General features: G+C 48.9%; 1 protein-coding gene and 1 pseudogene across 2 annotated transcripts in view; one reads left to right on the forward strand and one right to left on the reverse strand.

Annotated features, from left to right (window-relative positions):
* Window positions 1–22,257, reverse strand: part of EPHX1 (epoxide hydrolase 1) — a 40,353-nt gene that overhangs the window by 12,540 nt on the left and 5,556 nt on the right. For both annotated transcript variants that reach the window (XM_036847221.1, XM_036847211.1), the window contains exons 2-3: window positions 6,758–6,945; window positions 4,248–4,428 (exon numbers count right to left, since the gene is read on the reverse strand). In XM_036847221.1, coding sequence (XP_036703116.1) covers window positions 4,248–4,428; window positions 6,758–6,940 — 364 coding nt within the window. In that variant the 5' untranslated portion in view covers window positions 6,941–6,945. The remainder of the gene's footprint in view (window positions 1–4,247; window positions 4,429–6,757; window positions 6,946–22,257) is intronic.
* On the forward strand, window positions 19,342–19,786 carry LOC118892457 (annotated as a pseudogene).

Below are 22,257 nucleotides of genomic sequence, written 5' to 3' on the forward strand. Positions count from 1 at the left end.
GACTGATCTGTGGCAGGAGGCCCAGGACATGGGCTGGAGTCAGAAGCTCATCACAGAACAAGGAAGTGGCAGGAACAGGGAGGCCGAATAAGGAGGCTAGTGGGGATGAGGACAGAACATCGGGGAGGGGTCAGAGGTTGAGCCTTGAGCAGCCTGAAGCACAGGGGTCAGTGCAGAGACAGAAAGGACCCCGAAAAGGTCCAAAAGTGAGGGAGGAGGATGGCAGCAGAGAGAGTGATGAGGGAGCCTTCTTGGGCCAAGAAGGCTTTTCCTTGGGCTGGGGAGCCAGGAAAAGAGACACGCTGAAGGCGTGCTGGGCCCAGGGCTGGGAGGTGGCCAGCTCAGCACTGTGGCGGGGGGGCAGACGGCATGTGAAGCCGGGTCCAGCAGGAGGACCCACACTGCAGGGCCCAGGGCCAAGGCCAAGCTGCAGGCCTAGGGAAGTGACTGAACTGCACACGGGTTCAGTCACAGTGGGCTGCTTCCATGATAAACTCCATGCAAGAAACTACCCCCTTTGGAGCACTTGTACCCTGAGAAGGTTTTGTGCTATAAACACTTGATATCCTGTGATGTCGTGAGGAACCCTGAGACGGTCCAGTGGGGTAAGGCTTTCTCAAGCTTGCAAGCCTCCAGGAAGGAAACAGCCCTTTAGTGCCTCTTGCCTCTGGGTTTTGGAACATGCTGTTCCCTCCTCTGGACAACCTTCCCCACACACCTGGCAAACTCCCATCCATCCTTTAAGTTTCAGCCTAGATGCCACCTCCTCCAGGAAGCCTTCCCTTATACTCCCAGGTGGCATGTGGGGCTCACAAAGTTCCCGAAGCCTCCTCCCTCATAGCACCCCTTACCACATGCTATAATCACCCCCAAGAGCCTGTGAGCTGGGAAGGCAGGGACCTTGTCTTCTCTGACTGTGTGTCACAAGCAGAATGCTTGGGTACAGGAGGTGCCCTGTCAATATCTGCCGGATGGACATTGAAGAGCTGGGGTAACCGAAGGAGCCGAGTCAAACCCAAGGGAGCCAGGCATCTGGCACCAGGGATCCAAAAGGCAACCTTTGTAAATTACATACAAGGACCTGTAGGTACTTTGGCTTAGATAAAATGGTTTAGATCCTCTTGTTAGGCTCATGACAGAAGGTATCAAAGTCCTCTAAAGTGCACAGCAACAACTGGTTTATATTTAGAATTATTCTCCTACTTATTGAAGTTACAGATTTAAAAATTATTCTTCAACTTACTGAAGTTACAAATTTCAAATTTAAAGCTCTTCATTAAGCATTTGAGTTCAACTTAAAAATATTATTCTGTATAGTTCTTAATCTAGCAAATGTTGACAGTCATTCTCCAGGAACCTTTGATTAATGGGGCTGCATGTCTGTACTTGCTTTATGACACTTCCTTAAACACTGTATAATTTCAATTTCCTTTATAAGAACTTTACTTGATTTGACTAACCAGTATATCTTCCACAAACTTTAAGTAACTCTTAGAATTTTAATAAATTAAATTTATAAATATGGTGAGGCTTAAATCTTCCAATATTGCATATAAACTCAGGAAGATTTTCATATAAAATCACAGGTCTAAATCCATGACTCAATTAACCCACTTTAAATTAGTACTGAAAAGTCGTATCTGTTACTTGCAAAGGCCAAAATTCTCTTAAACATTACAAATATCTAAAATTCCAAACATGCACAATTTCTTCAACATGAAAAATTATTGGTAGAGCAACCCACAGAATGGGAGAAAATATTTTCAAATCATATTATCTCATAGGGGATTAATATCCAGAATATATAGAGAACTCCTAAAACTCAACAACAACAACAACAAACAAACAACTCGATTCAAAAATGAACAAAGGACTTGAGTAGACATTTCTCCAAAGAAGAAATACAAATGGACAACAAGCACATGAAAAAGTGCTCAACGTCATTAATCATTAGAGAAATGTAAATCAAAACCACAATGAGATACTACCACTTCACACCCATTAGGATGGCTATTAAAAAAACAAAAACAGAAAATAACAAGTATTGGCAAGAATATGGAGAAACTGGGAATCTTGTACACTTCAAAAAATATTTACTCATTTTATTATTTTTCATCCCCAAATACATATAAATGAAAACCTACTCTTCAGATGCAGGGAGGCCCTTGCCTATAATGTAGTATTTATTACGTTTACATTACAAAACATTCTCATATGAAAATCAGTATGCAGCTCTTTCACACGCAGTTTTATATATACTCACACACAATATATGTAAGCAGTTAGGACTTTTCTACTTACATATTCCTCTGTGGAAAATTAGGAAACTGGGCAATTCCCACACTTTTCAGCCTTGGGAAGGTAAATACAACCTCTCTGAACATTTTTTAAGAAGATGAATTTAAAATGGTGCAACTGCTAGGAAAAACAGTATTATAGTTCCCCCCAAAATTAAGCATAGAGTTACTACTTGACTCAGCAATTTCACTTCTGGGTATATACCCAAAGAACAGAAAGCAGGAACATAAACAGATATTTGTATACTCATAATCATAGCAATATTTTTCAGAGTAGCTAAAAGGCAGAAGCAACCCAAGTGTCCACTGACGGATGAATGGATAAGCAAAATGTGCCATATCTATACCATGGGGTATTATTCAGCCTTAGAAAGGAAATTCTGACACATGTTACAACATGGATGAACCTTGAGGACATTATGCTAAGCGCAATAAGCCAGTCAAAAGGACAAATACTGTATGATTTCATTCATATGAGATACTTAGATTCAGAATCATATTTAAATTCATAGAGACAGAAAGCAGAATGGTGGTTTCCAGAGGCTAGGGAGAGGGAGGGAATGAGGAGTTATTGCTTAATGAGTACAGAGTTTCAGTTTATTTATTTACTTATTATTTATTTATTTACTTTTGGCTGCGTTGGGCCTTCATTGCTGCGCTCGGGCTTTCTCTAGTTGCGGCGAGCGAGGGCTACTCTTCGTTGCGGCGCACAGGCTTCTCACTGCAGAGGCTTCTCTTGTCGTGGAGCACGGGCTCTAGGCACGTGGGCCTCAGTAGTTGTGGCACGCAGGCTCAGTAGTTGAGGCTCACGGGCTCTAGAGCGCAGTAGTTGTGGCACGCGGGCTTCAGTATTTGTGGCGCACGGGCTTCAGTAGTTGTGGCACCCGGGCTTAGTTGCTCCGCGGCATGTGGGATCTTCCCGGACCAGGGCTCGAACCCGTGTCCCCTGCACTGGCAGGCAGATCCTTAACCACTGCGTCACCAGGGAAGTCCCCAGAGTTTCAGTTTTGCAAAATAAAAAAAGTTCTGAAGATAGATGGCTGTGCTGGCTGGGTAACAATATAAAAGTACTTAATCCACTGTGGCGTTACACGTAACAATGTACACTTAATGGTTTAAATGGTCAACTTTATGTTATGTGTATCTTACTATAATTAAAAACAGATAAATTTGTAAAAATTAACAGCATGAGTTTGATTTTCTTAAGCATTTCTATATTTGATTCTAAATCTTTCTGGGGCTAAAAAAATGCTTTTCCACTTAGGAAACTATTATCTCATCCCAAATGATCTTAGGTTACTTTCCCAAGAACATTTTGAGAGATACCTTCCCTTCCAGATGAAGTTGGGTGACAACCTGTGATACTGTTGGGACAGGAGGTCTAGAGCTGCAGAGACAGGACAGTTTTTATTCGGACCTTGACTGACAGGCTGAGCACCCTTGAACAGTCACAGCATCGTGGACTCCAAAGCTTCAAGGAGGGGCTGATTGACCAAGGCCACGTCCAGATCTAAATCTTATCTCCATCCTCTCAGAGACTGTTCCATCACTGAAGTGGATTGTGCATTTCTTTGGTTTTTAATTTATTTATATGTTTTCCTGTTTAGCTCTAGACCATTGGATATGTTGGGATTCTGCATTATTTTTGCATCCTCGTGGCGTTATACCTTCCAAATACATCTCAGTGACCAATAATTGAATTCTGGGTCTCCTGGCTTTATCTAAGTCATGTCCAGTATCTAAGGAAGGTTGTTTTTTTTTTTTTTCTGCCGCACTGGGAGGCATGTGGGATCTTAGTTCCCTGACTACGGATCGAACCCATGCCCCTTCTGTGGAAGCACAGAGTCTTAACCACTAGACCACCAGGGAAGTCCCTAAGTCACGTCCAGTACCTAAGAAGGCCCTTCCTGTGATATACATCCCCCTCCAGGTGGTGTTCTGGAAACATACCTTCAATCTTAGTCTTGAAGTGAGGGTATCCGTTGAGAATCTCCACCTGCTTCCTCCAGTCAAATTCATTCCGCCAGTAGGAGATGATTTTCTTCAGATAGTTGGAGTTGAAACCGTAGTGGAAGCGGCTGTCCTCCAAAGGTGGGGTTAAACGGACCTTGTCAATCCTCTGGTGTAAATCCTGGAGCAAAATGCAGGACCCCAAGTAGAGAAGGTGAATGAGGCAGAGCACAAGAGAAAGTTTGCTTCCAGAAGACAGTTCCAAACCCTGCAGCCACAAGACCCAAATATTATATATTTTATAACATTATTATATTACATAAAATGTATATTATATATTTTATATTATTATATCCTATATATTATATGTAATATATATTATATATTAATCATATATATTAGTATAGTTAATATATATGATAATATATGATATCTAATATGTATTATATATTATAATTATATTAATATACATTATATATAATATGTATAGCAGAGGCAAAGCAAAGTTTCACCAGACAAGGTGAGGAGACTCCTGGTCTGCACACTCGCGCTCTGGGTTGTTAGGTTTATCCCAGAAGAAACCTCCGGGCTTCCCACAGCAGTGGCTGTTCCCCAAACATATGTTCTTCACTTTCGACTTCAGGTTTACTTCTCATCTTTCAGTTTTTAAATGTATGAACAATACGGATCTTTAATTTATCGAGGCTTATATACAGCAAGGGTTGGCAAACTTTTTTGTAAAGGGCCAGATCATAAATATCTTAGGCTTTTTGAGCTGCAGCTACTCCACTCTGCCCTTGTAGTGTGGAAACAGCCGTGGATGGTACACGGGCAAATGGGCATGGCTGTGTTCCAGAAAAACTTTATTTATGGACACTGAAATTTGATGTCATGTGATTTCCACATGTCACAAAGTATTATTCTTCTTTTGACTTTTTTCCAACCATTTAAAGATGTAAAAACTATTCTTAGCATGGGAGACGTACAAAAGCAGGTGGCAGACTACAGATAAAACAGATAATCAACAAGGACCTACTGTATAGCACAGGGAACTCTACTCAATATTCTGCAATAACCTATATGGGAAAAAAATCTGAAAAAAAAAATGGATATATGTCTATGTATAACTGAATCACTTTGCTGTACACCTGAAACTAACACAACCTTGTAAATCAACTATACTCCGATATAAAATAAAAATTAAATTAAAAAAAAAAAAACAGGTGGCAGGATGGATTTGCTGACTCTGATACGCAGCACTGAACGATACAGTATATCCTAACTCACTTAGGATAAAAATGACAGACCCGGAGAGAAGGTACAAGTCTCACGGGCAGGCGTGCATCAAGCTGAAAGAGCAGCCCCAGCTGGGGAAGTTCAAGTTGGTCCACGGAGCCTCTCAAGTGTTACCCTTCCCAGAGTGTCCTCCCAAGCACTGCAGTAACCTCCACACAGATTTTAGGAATGTCAGACGCTGAGCCTAGGAACCCACTAAAGGAGGTATCGACAGGGCTCAGCCTCTGTCCTCAATAGCGACACCTCGTCAAGTGCTACCAAGGGAGCCTCAGTCTGGTTTCTCTTGGGTACAGCTGTCTCTGCTCTTTTATCCCGTCCTCCTCAGCGCTCCCATGACTTTTTATCGGCACTTCTTACCGCATTTATCTCTATTAATCATTAACGTTTCTCTGTCCACATTTCTCAACTGCTGACTAGGAGCTCTTTGAGGGAAGGCTCTCCCTCTTCTTCCAAGCACCCAGCACAGGGCCTGCACACAGTAGGTGCTCCCACACCCACAAAATGAAAAAAGGATGAGTAGGGACATCCCAGGTCCCACCCACCCTCCTGGCCCTGCTCAAGCCTCGCTCTCAGATCAGCCCACCCCACGATCATGTCCATCCATCCCGATTCCAGCCCCGTGCAGAGGACGGGCATAGGCTTTGGAGTTAGACAGATCTGCGTTTAAACCCTCTGCTTATTATCTCAGTCACCTTGGGTCAGTTGCTTTGCCTCTCTGAGCTTCAGTTTCTGCATGACCGCAGGGACTGCATGTGACTACAAGGGGGCTGGCACACAGTAGGTGCCTGGCCACGGCTGGCCCTGTGCCAGGTTCTCTGTGCAGCAGCATTTATGTCACCACGGCCTTGCTTTTCACTCACGATCTCCACCCAGGCCCTGAGCCGACAAGCTCACTCCCAGGGCTTCAGGTGGGGCACCAAGGAGGCAAAAACAGCTGCTTTCTGTGACCCTTGGGTCCGGCTGGCACCCACTCGCCGGCCTGGGTACTGCTGGGCCTTGGGAAGGGGAAGGCGGAAACGGGAGGGAAGGAGCAGAAGGGATGGGTGGGCAGAGTGGGCGAGCCCAGTGGGAGAAGAGCAGGCGAAAAATACCCCCCCACCAAGAGGAACCACTTCCCAAGCCCCTCCGCATCCCAGCCCCAGCCTGAGTCCCAGCCCCAGAAGGGGCCTCCCCGCCCTCCCCTCTGTTCCCTCGCCTGGAAAGAGGTGCCTTACATTGATCTCCTCGTCTGACGTTTCCACCTTGAATGGGCGGATGCTCTCGTCCTCCCCAGTTGTGGGCCTCACCCCGGGCCCCCACCATCCATCTTCAAGTGGCAAAGTTTCCTCCTTGTCCTTGGAGACGAACCAGTAGATGACAAAGCCCAGCACTGAGGCGAGGAGTATTTCCAGCCACATGACTCCTGCAAGGGGGAAAGAATCCACCTTGACCTGTGGCCAGAAACACCAGATCCCCGACTTCTTTCCCACCCAACCCTCGACTTTAGGTACTTTTGACCTGAAAAAAATAATATAAGCATAGTATGGAAAAACTGGAAAACAACAGAAAAAGACACAAAAATCACCCATGATCCTACTGAGCTATGAAATTCATGAATCAGATTTGGAAAAGATGAAGCTGCGTTGGCTTCCGCACAGCCCTGGGTGGTGGGGCTGCGTTTCTGAGGCCTCATGGTTCTCTGAGGGGCCTCTGGCTCCAGACGCTTCGGAGAAGCTTCTCTCCGCCCTCGTGACACCCTCCGCCACGGGAGGCGCAGGGGCTTCTCTGAGTGGTGGGCTCAGGAGAGGAGATGGGGCCATGCTTGCCCCTTGCTGGCCCTCTCTGAGGGGGGCCTGTCCTCAGGGTACACATAAGGGGTACGAGGGGAGGTCTGAAGAGCTGGGAGGCTAAGTTCATTCGGGGTGGGGGAGTGTTCAGTGGCCCAAACATGGCCACATACCTCAGCTGGCTGTCAACAGCTTTATTGAGATATAATTCATATACCATGTAATTCACTTGTTTAACGTGTACAACCCGGTGGTTTTTAGTATATTCACAGATATGTGCAACCATGACCACAATTTTAGAACATTTTCATCACCACAAAGAGGAACCCTGTACCCTTTAGCTATCACCCCGCTTTGTCCCTCACACCACCCCAGGCCCCAAGCAACCACTAACCTACCTTCTGTCTCTATAGACTTGCCTATTACATTTCATATCAGCTCAGCTCTTTTAACCCTCATTTGTCTGATTCCCCTGCTTTTTTCTCAGAAGGGCAAGAAAGAAGAACTTAGTTCCTGCAAACCAGTACCAGGCTGGCCCAGCATTATTATCTAGCTCCTCATCTTGCACATTCCCAGGGAAGTAACCCCCCGGAGGTTCACATTCAGAGAAATGTGCGTGAATACGGGCACCGTCCTCGGGCCTGAGCCAGCAGAGGGTCTGCTGGACGCAGGCCAGTAAGGACCCAACCGGAGGAGAAAGCATGGATCTCAGGTGAGGCCTCAGCAGACCCGCTTCCCAGGCCCATCCAGACTCTCTCTTGGAAAGCTGGGGCAGGAGGAGGACGCTGCTAGCAAACCCACCCTAGGGTGCCCTCTATCTGCCACAGGGCTCTGCTGGGGGCTTGCTGAGGCTCTGAGGTTTGCTCCTGCCAAGAAAAGAAAACATGCACAGGCTTCTCCCGCCTCCCACAGAGAGACGCTCTGTCTCTGCCAGGAAATCCTACCCCTTGAGAAGATGGAGAAAAGCCAGCTGCTAGTCTCTGTGGTATTGGAAGGCAGGACTAGGCTTAGGGATTGTGGGGCACTGGGGAGCATGTGGGAAAAGGCAGAAGGCAGAGAGCAGAGCTGCCCCCAGCAGCAGGAGCAGATGGACACAGTTCACCCGGTGGGAGGGTCACAACACAATAGTCTGGAGCTGGGAAGGCAAGGACCGTGTCTATCCTGGTCCCTGCCCTGACCCCAGTGCCCAGTATAATGCCTGCCCAGAAAGGCACTTTGCCAATATTTGTGAAATCAGCATACGCGGTAGAAGCAAATAAGATAAATTGTGCAGGATGTTGTCAAGCACAGAGAGGCCAAGAGCACGGCTGTCACTTCCTGCTGGGATATAAATGACCAACTTTCCCTTTTCTGCATAGAATTATCCCAGTGCTTTCACTTGTCCACATGAGCTCTGAGTTCTCACCCTTTGATCAGCTCCTTGGGAAGCAGCCAGGGAAGCAGAGCGGTGGAGTTCTGCACCCAGACACATGCTAGGGGCGCTACAGGCGCCACCCTTACTCCCCACTGCCTTTTTTTGTTTGTTTTTTAGTTATTTATTTTTGTTTGCATTGAATCTTCGTTGCTGCGCACGGGCTTTATCTAGTTGCGGCGAGCGGGGGCTACACTTTGTTGCAGTGAGCGGGCTTCTCATTGAGGTGGCTTCTCTTGCTGCGGAGCACGGGCTCTAGGCACACGGGCTTCAGTAGTTGTGGCATGTGGGCTCAGTAGCTGTGGCGCACAGGCTTAGTTGCTCCGCGGCATGTGGGATCTTCCCGGACCAGGGATCGAACCCGTGTTCCCTGCATTGGCAGGCGGATTCTTAACCACTGCACCACCAGGGAAGCCCCCCCACTGCCTTTTAACAATTGCTGGGTTCTACCAACTTAGCAGATCCGATGTGTGTGCAGCGTAGTTATGTCCCCGGACTTGGACAGCAAATAGAACCACGAGAGAGAATGTTGAAATGATCAGTGTTCAAGCACTGCATCTAAACTCAGGGAACCAGGACAAGGGGCACCATGATGGGCCACGGCCCAGGGCAAAATAACAGATTCAAGGAGAAAGTTTAAAGTCCTTTCTCTTGCATCCTAATTAAGATAATAAGAATATTAGTCCTTGGTTCAAGGCGGGCGCTTTAGAGCCACTGATCTCAGATTACAAAGCAAGCTTTACTGCAGTGTGTTAATCTGCCACCTATTAACCGCCCTTTATTTAATAGCGGGTCCTAAATGCACACGAAGTAGGGCGCTCTAGGTTAGCCAGGTGTAACAGGCATTGACTGTCTGCAGGTGGGTTTTCCAGGGATATGATAAACCATGGCCCATGCAAATCCACCCACTAAGGAGTCAAAATTCATTGAACTTGACTTTCCTTTTCACTTAAGGTAAGAATCAGAGCAGGCAAGGGACTTGCCCCAAATCGCATCTCACTTATGAGGATTAGAATTTGTAGTCAAAGCATTCATTCCCTGTCTGTCATTGGGCATGTTGCTCCTGCCAACCCCGCCCCCAGCCCATCTTGTCTCCCTTCAGCATGTTTTCAGCCTCAAGCCTTCATACCTGTTCTTTGCGACCCTCAGAGCACAGGCGAGCCACGACTGCACGCGGGCCGCGGCCGTCTACCCGAGTGGGTCTCTCAGGCCTGCACATTTTTTTTCCGAAAAATTAAATAATAATAAACAAGACCTTCCCCTTCCTGGTGCACAGGAGCTGCAGGTCCATGAAGAAGGAGGTCAGCGAGCTCCAAGAAGAGGCGGGGCCTCAGAGTCCGACCAATCAGAGTTCACGGGCCCCCCTGCGTCCTTAGGTTTAACTCCGCCCCCACGCTCCCTGGTAGGGAGGGAGAGCCGAGACGCCCACCCCCGGGGCGTGGAGAGTCTGGGCGTTCCGGGCGCCGGCGGGACGGCCACCAGGGTGCCGCGGCTATTCTCAGGCCTCCGGCCCTCCCTGGCCAGGACTGCTGGTTTACTTAGAGTATGAGGAAAGTGGAAGTTTGAGGCTCAGGAGAGAAGGCGCCGCTCTGCCTGCCCAGCTCCCTGCACAGTGCAGGCGAGGGCGTGGAGCTAGCTGGTGACTCTCCTCCCCAGGGCGGGCTCCTTGGGGCTGGGCTCCCCATCTCCCCCAATGGGGAGAAGCGCTGTTCACCGGGAAACCCAAGGCCCACTGGACTCTGGCTGCCGCAGCCTGGGTTGGGAAGGCGGTAGCACTAGGCAGATGACACAGCCCTTACCTGCCTCCCCTCCCCCAAGGCCTCTCTAGGCCAGTTGGCACCTGCGAGGAAGAGTAGGGCTGCATCAGCCCAACCTCCCTGGGTCGGCCAGTTGCTAGGTTGGAACCACTGAACCTCCAGGCTAAAGAGGAACTCAGCAACGTGAGTTCACCCCCCTCACTTCATAGCTGGGGAAACTGAGGCCGGGGGTGGCCGTGACTCCCCCCAGGTCATGTGGCCAGGGAGCAACACATCTGGAACAAAGGGAGAAAAGGACCACTGCCCTCCCTGCCCTCTATGGTAACTGCTCTAGGGCAGGGCTTCTCAATCTCAGCACAACTGACATTTTGGACCAGATAATTCTTTGTTATGAGGCCTGTCCTGTGCCTTGTAGGGTGTTTAACAGCATCCCTGGCCTCTACCCAGTAATACCAGCTCCACCTCCTCCCCTACCCCCCCCACCCCCGCCACCCCCCGTGTGACAACCAAACATATCTCCAGATATGGCCGAGTGTTCCCTGGGAGGGAAATTGCCCTCAGTGCAGAACCCATGCTGCAGATCAGCGGTTCCAACTTCAGGATGTGTTAGAATCACCTGAGAAGCTGTTAAACGATTCAAGGGATCTGGGGTAAGGCCGGAGAATCTGCATTTCTAACTAGTTCCCAGGTAATGCTGCTGCTGGTGGTCCGGGGACCACACTTTGAGAACCGTTGCTCTAGACTGAATTATAAACTCTAAGAAGGCTGGCTATCTGTCTTGCTCCCCACGGTATCCCAGTGAGCACTGAGCCCAGTTCTGGCAGATGCAGGAATCTCACCAACAGCTGTTTAATAAACACTTGGGCCTGACTGAGGTGGGAGGGACTGTGGCCCTTCTGTAGGATCAAGAAGCAAAGAGAAAATGCCATCTCCAAGGTAACAGGTGAGCAGACAATCCCAGAGCCTCTCTCCCCGCACAGACTGGTAAGTTGGTCCCGTGCAGAAAGCTGGATTCCCCAAGCTGCCCTCCTGGTTGTAACCCTCAGGGGGAAGGGTGGACCCATGACTCCACATCCATGGTGTCCAAGATCCCAGTAGAAGTTTGAAGAAAATGCTACAGTTCCAGGGGCCTGCTGCCCCCCAGCCAGGCCTGTGAAAGTCTCAACAGCCCAACTCTCACATTTTACCAACTCTCTTTTCCTAGGGAGGAGAAATTCCATAATCTGTCCTTCGCACAGCCTGCAAGCTACAGGCTAAACTCCTAGTCAGCCCCAGGAGGCACCCCGACTCTGGAGCCTGAAGCCATACAGTTTCTCTGTCCCCCAAAAACAGACCTCCAAATCCTGGGACAACCCTCCATGTCCCCCATCAGAACCCTGCTCTTCCTTCCTCAGGAGTCAGCAAAATCTCTTGTCCGTGAGCCGCCCTTGCCCCCATGGCAGTGTATTTATGCTCGCCCCTGAACTCTCACCCCAGTGGGCTCAAGGTCTGAGGGTAACAGGCATCTTAGGGAGGGCTTCCTCGGACACTGCTGTGAGCAGTTTGTATCATCTGACCCATTAATCCTCACAACAGTCCCACTTTACAGATGAGAAAACCAAGGTTGTGTAACTTGTCTGAGATCACAGCCAGTAAAGGGGGTGGGGTTGGAGGGGAAATGTGGCAGGATTCTAATGCAGACAGCCAGACCCACAACCCACCCTTCCCCAGACCACCTCTATTCCTTATGCTTTGTTACTTGGGGAGGATTTTTCTGTATGATGAAACTGTGTGCTTCTCAAAGGCAGGGATACTGTCCTTTTCAGCCCCAAATCCCCACCATGCCTTGTTTGTAACAGGAGGCCAATAAACCACAGAACTGAATACTGTAATAGCCAAGCCCCGTTGTGACAAAGAGAGCGGGGCGGAGGCTCAGGGAGACCACATGGCTCTGCTCAAGGTCACCGGGGGTTGTGAGCTAGCTCAGGCCTGCTTGGGGCAGGGGGACTGCTGAGAGCTTGTAAGGAAGCTGGGAGACGCTGCCGTGCCGTCCAAGTCACCTTCCTTGCAGGTGTCTTTCCTATCTTCCCCTGACCCCTCCGCCCCCTCCAGCTAGAATGCGATCTTCTGTTTCTTCGGTCTTCCCCTTGGCTCCAAGCACGGGGCTCTGCCCACAGAGGCGCTCAGTGTCAGCGCAGGCACACACTTGAAGCTGCAGGGCTGGGGTGGCTGGTGGGCCTCAGTCCTACCACTGGACTCAGGTAAGACGTTGACCTTTAAGATGGAAGGGTATGTGGAGGGTCCCCTCAAAATTGGAACTGAGGTAACAGTGCTAAAGAGAAACTAGGATGAATCAAAATGTAACAGGAGACTTTCATACAGTCACTCTGGAAGACTGTTTGGCAGAATCTACTAAAACTGGGCAGATACAAACGCTGTGACTCAGCAATTCATTCCTAGGTATAGATCCAACGAAGATGTGTCCACGTGTTTACCAAAAGTCACAAACGAGAATGTCCGTAACAGCACGATCCAATCCGATCTGTAGAAGCCAAAAACTAGAAACAATCCAGATGTCCTTCCACCACAGATGATGGTCTCTTGACACAAGGGAACACCATACAATGAGAACAGACAATCTGTAACCACACACAGTGACAGGGATCAATCCCACAAACAGTGCTGGGCCAAAGATGCCAGACACAAAAGAGCACACACCGCATGACTCCACTTACATAAAGGACAAAGACAAGCAAAACGAATCTATAGTAAGAGACTTGAGAATAGCGCTTTCCTTTGGTATGGGGGCTGGAGCCCAAGCGCTATTTTTTAAACTCCCCAGTGAATACAGTGCGCAGACAGGGGACAGGTCCGTATGTAGCCCAGAAAAGAGAGGCCTCAAGAGCAAGACTTGGGCATGTGCCTCAACAATGCAGGGGTGCGCTGAGCAGTCACGAGTGTGGGGTGGCCACGGTCACAGGCCTCCCCATAAGCCTGTATGCTGCCCCTCAACTGTGGCACCCCACCCGGGCTCTGGTTCTCTACTCAGTGAGAACTACTGACTCAGAAGTCAGCCGCAGGTAAGCCTGATTGCTGGAGGAGGGTGGGACATTAGAGGGCAGACCTAGTCACTGGGTCCCCGGGAACAAGGTGTCACCCCGTCCTGCCATACATCAAGGAAATGCAAACACCCTGTGAATTTGGGGAAGCCTGGTGGCCCACTTGGGTGTTCCCATTTGAACAGCCAGCCTGGCTTTCCTGGAGAACCCCCATTCCATGAGACATCGCCCCACCAACAGCAACTTGGACTACCTTTGATTTTAAGAACCGGGAACGTTTTGGAGTTTACAGTAAAGGATCTTCTAGCTTGCTTCCCTGTTTGAGTAGTTCAAAGCCCAGCTCTGGGCTTCCCTGGTGGCGCAGTGGTTGAGAATCTGCCTGCTAATGCAGGGGACACAGGTTCGAACCCTGGTCTGGGAAGATCCCACATGCCGCGGAGCAACTAGGCCCGTGAGCCACAACTACTGAGCCTGCGTGTCTGGAGCCTGGGCTCCGCAACAAGAGAGGCCGCGATAGTGAGAGGCCTGCGCACCGCGATGAAGAGTGGCCCCCGCTCGCCGCAACTAGAGAAAGCCCTCGCACAGAAACGAAGACCCAACACAGCCAAAAATAAATAATAAATAAATTTAAAAAAAAAAGAAACACATCTCTACATAGCCATGGATCAAAGAAAAAGTTATGATATGAGAAAATATTAAAAAAAAAAAAAAATGCCCAGCTCTGCCATTTACCAGCTGAGGGGCTTTGGACAAGTTACCAAACTGCTCTGACCATCTGTGGCCTCCTCTGTAAAATGGGGATAACGCCGACCTCACAGGCTCAAAACAGGTACTCTACCAACGTGTGTTCCTTCCCCTTCCCCCAAAGCCCTTATTACTGTGCAGAATCTTCATGCAGGAAGAGACCCCAGAGGACCCCTATCCCTATTAGATGACTTAGGTATAAGCAGGCTGGGAGCAGGAAAGTGCATGGCATGGGCATCTGCTGGCCTCCCCATGTGCCCTCACCAAGGACGGACTTGAAGGATGAGGAAAGCACAAGGCCACATACATCCTGGCTACCAGTGTTCTGCAGTACGTGTACCTGGGTAGTCCCCACTCTTCTGAGAAGTTACATTCTCAGCGTTAGAGAGCAGAATTCTGTTTACTAAGCCTTCCCGTTTCCAAGGAAAGCTATATTTATCTCTTCTGTGTGGTCTGCTCCTGCTGGTGTAGAAAATACTCTATCTACGTCAAAACATCAATATTTAGGAGACACCATGAAAAATTCAGAAGTAATATAATGCAAAACGAGAGTGCCTGCTTTATTATGCTAGCACCTGAAACTGGAGGTTAATTCATCTACTCCAAAAGTTCAGAAAATATATTTTATCTGATTAAGTTGTTGTTTTGTTTTGTTTTGTTTGTAATGCACTTTTCCAGAATACTGGCAAAATACTTTGCTGAGGGAATTGGAGAGCGGGGAGTAGCCTTTCAGAATGAAAGCATTTTTTTCTTGGAGCCACAGTACCCTTCCTTAAAAAATGATTAGTTTGTCTAGTAAGGAAAATGCAGTTTTTGTTGTAAACTAGCCTAAGTTTTTTAAAGACACAGTAACTGGAGGACAGTGGTCATTTAGTTCTAAAATGTTGAGCTTAGAGGTAAATCTGAGCAGCAGCTGACTACTCTGATAAGAAATGGGATTATATGAAGTTTAAGTCAAGTCCCCACATTCTGTATTGAAGCTTTGAGCATGCACTTCTGAAACTTGGGAAAAAATTAGGAATTAGTTCAAGTTGAAGAAGTCAGTTGTGCAATACGGTGACCTTTGCCCTTAAAAGATGCAAATAGAGCAATTTATTATTTTACTTTTCTTTTGTCTTTCTGGGTCTTACTCGCAAAGGACAATTTTAAATATAGGAGATCAAGTAAAAGGGGTGCTTAGTTCTCTAGGATTGCTAAAAGGAAACCCAGTCTAATAATTTCACTGAATGTATAGTATTTCTGTTATGCTTGGGGCAAAAACACAAGTTTTAAAGCATACAATTGGGACTTCCCTGGTGGCACAGTGGTTAAGAATCCACCTGCCATTGCAGGGGACATGGGTTCGAGCCGTGGTCCAAGCCTGTGCGCCACAACTACCGAGCCCACATGCCACAACTACTGAAGCCCACACACCTAGAGCCCATGCTCCACAACAAGAGAAGCCACCACAGTGAGAAGCCCACACACCTCAACGAAGAGTAGCCCCTGCTCGCCGCAATTAGAGAATGCCCGTGCGCAACAACGAAGACCTAAGGCAGCCAAAAATAATAAATAAATAAATAAATAAAAATACCGATGGAATTAAAAAGAAAAACATACGAGTCACTTTTTTTTTTTTTCTTTAATTTATTTATCTTATTTTATTTTTGGCTGTGTTGGGTCTTTGTTGCTGTGCATGGGCTTTCTCTAGTTGCGGCGAGCAGGGGCTACTCTTCGTTGCGGTGCGCGGGCTTCTCACTGCGGTGGCTACTCTTGTTGCAGAGCACGGGCTCTAGGCGCACGGGCTCAATAGCTGTGGCACGTGGGCTCTAGAGCGGAGGCTCAGTAGTTGTGGTGCACGGGCTTAGCTGCTCTGCAGCATGTGGGATCTTCCTGGACCAGGGCTCGAACCTGTGTCCCCTGCATTGGCAGGCAGATTCTTAACCACTGCGCCACCAGGGAAACCCATGATTCACTTTTAGATTGATACTGAAAGTTCAAGTGAAAACTCTTTTCTTGTAATTTGAATATGTAAAGTATCAAGAAGTCATTTTGTTCTTTTAAAGTAAATAAGAGATTTGTATTGGTGCTGGAAAAGTAAGTATAAACTTGCTTTTGGATCAAAGGGCAGTTTAGTAGATGCTACCCATGACTATGAGCTGGGGTCTTTGCAGGCACAAGGAAGAAGACACAGTCCTGTACCTGCTGAAGTTCATGCTCTAGTAGGACAGATAAACAGATGAACAAATAACACCTTTCTAATGATAGATACAATATATCTGAACAGATGGAAGAGAAGTGTGCAAAGTTAGAGTGGTAAGTGCCACAAAGGTTTCACAGAGGAGGGTGTCACTGAGTAGGGTTTTTAAGGATGAATAGGAGTTTACCAGGCAGAAAATAATGGTGGAATGGGGATAAATCTAGGGAGAAGAGAGAGCATGTGCAAAGGCATGGAAGTAAGAAAGTGCGTGGTGTAAGCAAAGAAACACAAGAATCTACATCCATGTTCAGTGTAGAGTTGACGATTACAAACTTTGGAGTGCAGTCATTTAATTTCTTTCTATATTAGCTGAAAGGAGTCCCTACCTTATCTCTTTTATGAATTGTTACTTCATCATGTTGAAGCTGACCCAGGAGTTTAACTTAGAAATTGTGTTTGCAATTCAGATGACCCTTCTGTAAATTAGATGCCAAGGAGAGTGAGGAAAGGAAATATACTTGGGAGGTGAGTATTTCATGGTTGCATGAGAAAAAGGTGGCCAGGGCAGGAGATTACTCAAAACCAACATTCCACCCCAGCTGCCCTTAGTGATTGGGCTGCTCTAGCAAATATGCCCTCAGATTGATAGTGTGGCAGACTGCCAGCTATGTTTTCCTCTTTGTTCTCAGCACTGGAATTTTAATTTTAGTTGGAGAAGCACAGCTAAACACTACATTTCTTGGCCCTCTTTGCAACTCAGTATGACAGGGTGATTAGGTGCTGACAAAGAGCTGGAAGTGTATTTGAGGCAGAGCCATCTGTGACCCAGACAGAACCTTTGTGTGAATTAGGAAAAGGCATCCATTCCTCAAAATACCATCAGAAGATGAACCTAATATACTGCTTTGCCATATGCTAGAAAGCACTTGTAAATAAAATATAAATCCATGTTGATGATATGAATGGCATCCTTGTCCAGTGAACAACCTACACAAGAGTACATGGGTCCTGCATGTGTGTGGAAGACTATGTAGAGAGCCCTGACTCAGCTGGGAAGCACACCCTTTTGCCCTTCCCCTTTCTTTTCATGCCTCCTGGGACACAGACATGATGGCTGGACTCTGGTAGTCATTTTGGACCATGAAGTGATCTTGAGGATGGAAATCAGAGATGATGGAAGGATCCTGCATTCACCACGGAGCCACCAGCCCAGGCCTGGACTGCTTACTCCCAAACTTCCTTTGTATGACAGGAAAATAAACTTCTATATTGTTTAATCCATTGTTATTTTGAGTTTTCTATTATATAAAGCCTAACATAATCCCAACTAATTGAGAAAGTCAGGGGGGAAAGAAAATATATCAAGTTCCCCCAGGGCACACACTCTTAAGAACAAATGCCCAGTCTTCAAAATTTTCAATGCTCTATTACTGTTCCGTCTCTGGAACATTTATATGATAAATAAACATTTTCCTGCTGCCCCAATCACATAAAGGTATGTCCTCAAAAGACAGCAAAGAGGAAACAAACTTTCACTGAATATGCTTTTGCATGTTGAAAAAAAAAAAATTTTTTTTTTTACCAAATGCATGTACTATCTACCCCAAAACAAAATAATTATACATTTAAAAAATATGGACAACCACAAGAGTGAGTCTTCCCTGTGATCCGGCTCCAACAGTGAGTCAGACACCTCGTAGCACCAGAACTGCGCAAACGCACTCAGCAGCTGAGGTGTGACCTCCCAGTGGCCAAGAAGCCCTGGAGACAAAGGTGAATCCAGAAACTCAGAAACCCATGGGCATCTGAGGGCCGGGGGCCTGGCGAACATATGAAACAGGGTGAAGAAAGCTGGCTGGGCTGCGGGAGAAACACTGGCTGCCGAAGAACTGGCGTCCAAACGGGGCTGTCCTTTCTGTGCACATGGCTCCCGCTGCCACCTCTGGACAGATGACGGACGTGAGCATCTCTAACCCAGACCCCCTCTGAGCTCCAGACCCAGGCACCGACCTGCCAACTCGATAGTTCCTCAATGTCTCAAAACCTCCTCCAGTGCATCTGAAGTTGCACTTGTCTCCCTAAGCTTTGTCTTCTTCTGGGGTTCCCTCTCCCTGTAGCTGGCAGTAGCCACCTTCCATCTGCCAAGCCAAAAACCCAGGCGATGTCCTTGAAACCCCCCTCCTCCATTTCATCCACATCCAATCTCTCGGCAAGTTCCGGCAGCTCTACCTCCCAAATTATATCCCCAATCCTCCAACACCACCACCCCGCCCAGGTGCCCAGGTGCCCGTCTCTCCCTGGACTACAGCCGGTCCACTCACCCCTGCTCTGCCCCTCCAATACACTCTGTAGCCACAGCGATCTTTTGGCAATGCAAATCTGGCCCTGTCGCGCCCCCTGCTAAAACTCTTAAATAGCTTCCTGCTACTCTGGGGACAAAGCAACACTGGTTAAGGTGACCTTCAAGGCCTGTGTGGTCTGACCTGCCCACACCCCTCCCAGGCTTCAGCCCTGAACCCCTTGTCCTTTCAGGCCTGTGTGCTCACCTGCTCCCTCCTGCTGCAGGGCTTCATGGAAATGCTGGTTCCCCTCTGTCTGCAATGCTCTTCCCGTCCCTTCTCAGCTCCTTAACTCGTGTTCATCATTCCGATTTCAGATCGTGTCCCTCCTCCAAGCCTATTTCAGCACCACGCACCTCTCCTTCCTACCCCCTGTCACTGTCACGTTTGTCCATGAGGTTGTGTGACTGGTAGGGGTCTCCCCCACTGGAAGGAAGCTCTTTGAGGATAGAGACTAGGGCTGCTTTGGCTCCCCTGGGTCCCCAGTGCCTGGCACTTATTGGATGCTCGGTAAATATTTGTTGAATGGCCTTTTCCCCCGGCTGGCAGCTCGGAGGCTGCACAATGCTTGGAGTTACTGTAAAAGACGTGAACCAGCGGGAGTTCATCAGAGCTCTGGCAGTCTTCCTCAAAAAGTCCAGGAAGTTGAAAGTCCCTGAATGGGTGGACACTGTCAAGCCGGCCAAGCACAAAGAGCTCACTCCCTACGGTAAGAACTGGTTCTACACACGAGCTGCTTCCACAGCACGGCACCTGTACCTCCGGGGCAGCGCGGGGTGGGGGCTCCGTGACCAAGATCTATGGTGGGCATCAGGGAAACGGTGTCATGCCCAGCCACTTCAGCAGAGGCTCCAAGACCAGGGCCCGTCGGGTTCTCCAAGCCCTGGAGGGGCTGAAAAAGGTGGGAAAGGACCAAGATGGGGGCTACAAACTGACACCTCAGGGACAGAGAGATCTGGACAGAATCGCTGGACAGGTGGTAGCTGCCAACAAGAAGCATTAGAACAAAATAAAGTGCTGTTGGGCTTCCCTGGTGGCGCAGTGGTTGAAAGTCTGCCTGCCAATGCAGGGGACACGAGTTCGAGCCCTGGTCTGGGAAGATCCCACATGCCGCGGAGCAACTAGGCCCGTGAGCCACAATTACTGAGCCTGCGCGTCTGGAGCCTGTGCTCTGCAACAAGAGAGGCCGCGATAGTGAGAGGCCCGCGCACCGCGTTGAAGAGTGGCCCCCGCTCGCCGCAACTAGAGAAAGCCCTTGCACAGAAACGAAGACCCAACACAGCCATAAATAAATAAATAAATAAATAAATTTATATAAATAAATAAATAAAGTGCTGTTGACAACTTGTGATAAAAAAAAATTTGTTGAATGAATGAATTTAAAAGTTCTTTGAATGACAGCGTTGAACATTATCAGACCTTTTGAACAGAAAGATGGCTGAATTCTCCTTGAGGAATTATAGACGACCTACTGCTGAGCCTAGTTTGTAGAGATGGGCCGGTATCCCAGGCGCACTGTAAATGTCAGGGTTTGGGACCTAGAAAGATGACGATCAGCCTCAGGATCCTGCTGAACACAATGGGGGGAGGGGCGGGTCGGCCAGCCTGCCCTCGGAGAGTCTCCTCCCTTGGACCCAGGCAGGTGGTGAGGACCTCACAACCTGAAAATGCTCCCCAAGTCATAGAAAGCTACTAGCTAACTCCAACTCTTACCATGTACCTGGCCTTGGGCTGGATGCCCAAATGTCCTTCAAGAGAAGAGGCCGAGAGGGTGGACACAGACCTGAGCCTGAGGAGAAGGCCCACCTGTGGCCTGCACGGGGCATTCCTCCCTCCACCCTGTTGTCTGACGTCTTCCTGACAGGGATTCAGACTCAGGAGCGTGATAACCTCGTGTTCCTTCTGGGCAAGTAGTCGGCCAGCGGTCCACAACCGCGGGGCAGAGGGGTACACTGTGTGCCCCCAGACTCCAGGCCAGAGAAAGGTGGGGCTGGGGGTCTGTGTGCTTCCTCAGCCTCAGCCCCTCGCCACCCTACCCAGCCTTGCTGCTCCTTCCTGGGGAGAGGCATATCCAGCAGAAAGGGGAAAACAGATGGCTTCCCTTCCGCTCCAGGTGGGCATGCCAAGGAAGGCCACCCAGACCAGGAACGTCCCTCCAGCAACGTGCACCGGAGGCCGGCCAAAGCCTGGGACTCCCAGGGGCTCCCCAACAGTGATGCCCGAAACTCCCAGGCAAGCTCACTGTAGCGGAGACCGCTCTGGCCCAGGATGGATGGGGGAAAACCCTGGGTGAAGGGCCTCCCCAACTCTGCACAGCCCAGCACGCGACCAGCCTCTCCACCCACAGGCCTTTCGCGGAACCCCAGTGGCCAGCGGTGCTGGGGTGGGCGAGGCCCATGGGCAAGGTCAGCTGGGCTGGACAGATTAGAATGCTCCGCACGTGGGACAAGGGCCATGTTTATCTCCCTGAAAGATCTGGAACCAAGCCCTGGGAGAGCAGCCTGGCAGGAAAAGAAACACGTCATTTGTAGGCAAAAACAAAGGGAGGTAAAAACGTAAAAACAGTGTGGGGGGCAGCCTTCTTATGGGGAACCCTGTTCCGGGGCCTGAGTGAAGGCACATCGCTGTGTGCCCTGGAGGCTCACCCCCGCCCCCTGCCCCCATCCCCCTGCCCCCAACAATATATATATATATATATATATACACACACACAACTGTATAGACAGACAGAAAGAATACAATTAATGACTGCTAATCTGATCTGATGAAAATCTTCATGGACTCAGGAGCCAGTTTGGCTGGTGGTCAGGCCCTCAGGGCCTGCTTTGAATCCTGGCCCTATCCCTTACCAGCCATAGCCTAGGTAAACTTAGGCCAGTGCTTTCATTTCTCCAAGCCTCAGTCTCCACACCTGCAAAATGGGTGGAGTAAAGTACATCCCTTACTGAATGAATGCAGGGAAAGTGGCCGCACAGGGAACAGCTGTCACAGGCGTTCGCGTTTTGTTTTTAAATCCCGAGGACACTAAAGGTCGGGGAGAGAGGCCCACCCTGAAGCTGAGGGAACCTTCCCTGAGGAAGTGTTACCTGAACCAAGAAGGGAAGTTAGGAGTTGAAAAGTTGAAAGAGGGAAGGGCAGAGGGTTCCAGGGCGGATAGGATGCCTGAAGACCAGTGTGGCTGGAAGGCAGAAAGTGAGGGAAGCGCGGCCTAGGATAAGGAGGGGGCTCTGGGCTCTGGGGCCTGAGTGAAGGCAGCCTCAGCACCTGCCTGGAGGGTCTGGATGGGTGAAGGGGGGGAATCATATGGGTGGGCTGGCTGGCCCAGAGCACCTTCAGAGAGGGGTTGCTGACCTCCACAGATTTTAAATGCCCCTGAGCTGGGGGAGCAGGGGCCACCACAAACTCATTTACACAAGCTGCCATGCAGACTTTTAGTTAAACAACACAAGCGGGGAGCAGACTCTCTCCACCCTGCAGGGT

Source organism: Balaenoptera musculus, chromosome 1 (assembly GCF_009873245.2).
Source record: "Balaenoptera musculus isolate JJ_BM4_2016_0621 chromosome 1, mBalMus1.pri.v3, whole genome shotgun sequence".
Classification (NCBI taxonomy): Eukaryota; Metazoa; Chordata; class Mammalia; order Artiodactyla; family Balaenopteridae; genus Balaenoptera; species Balaenoptera musculus.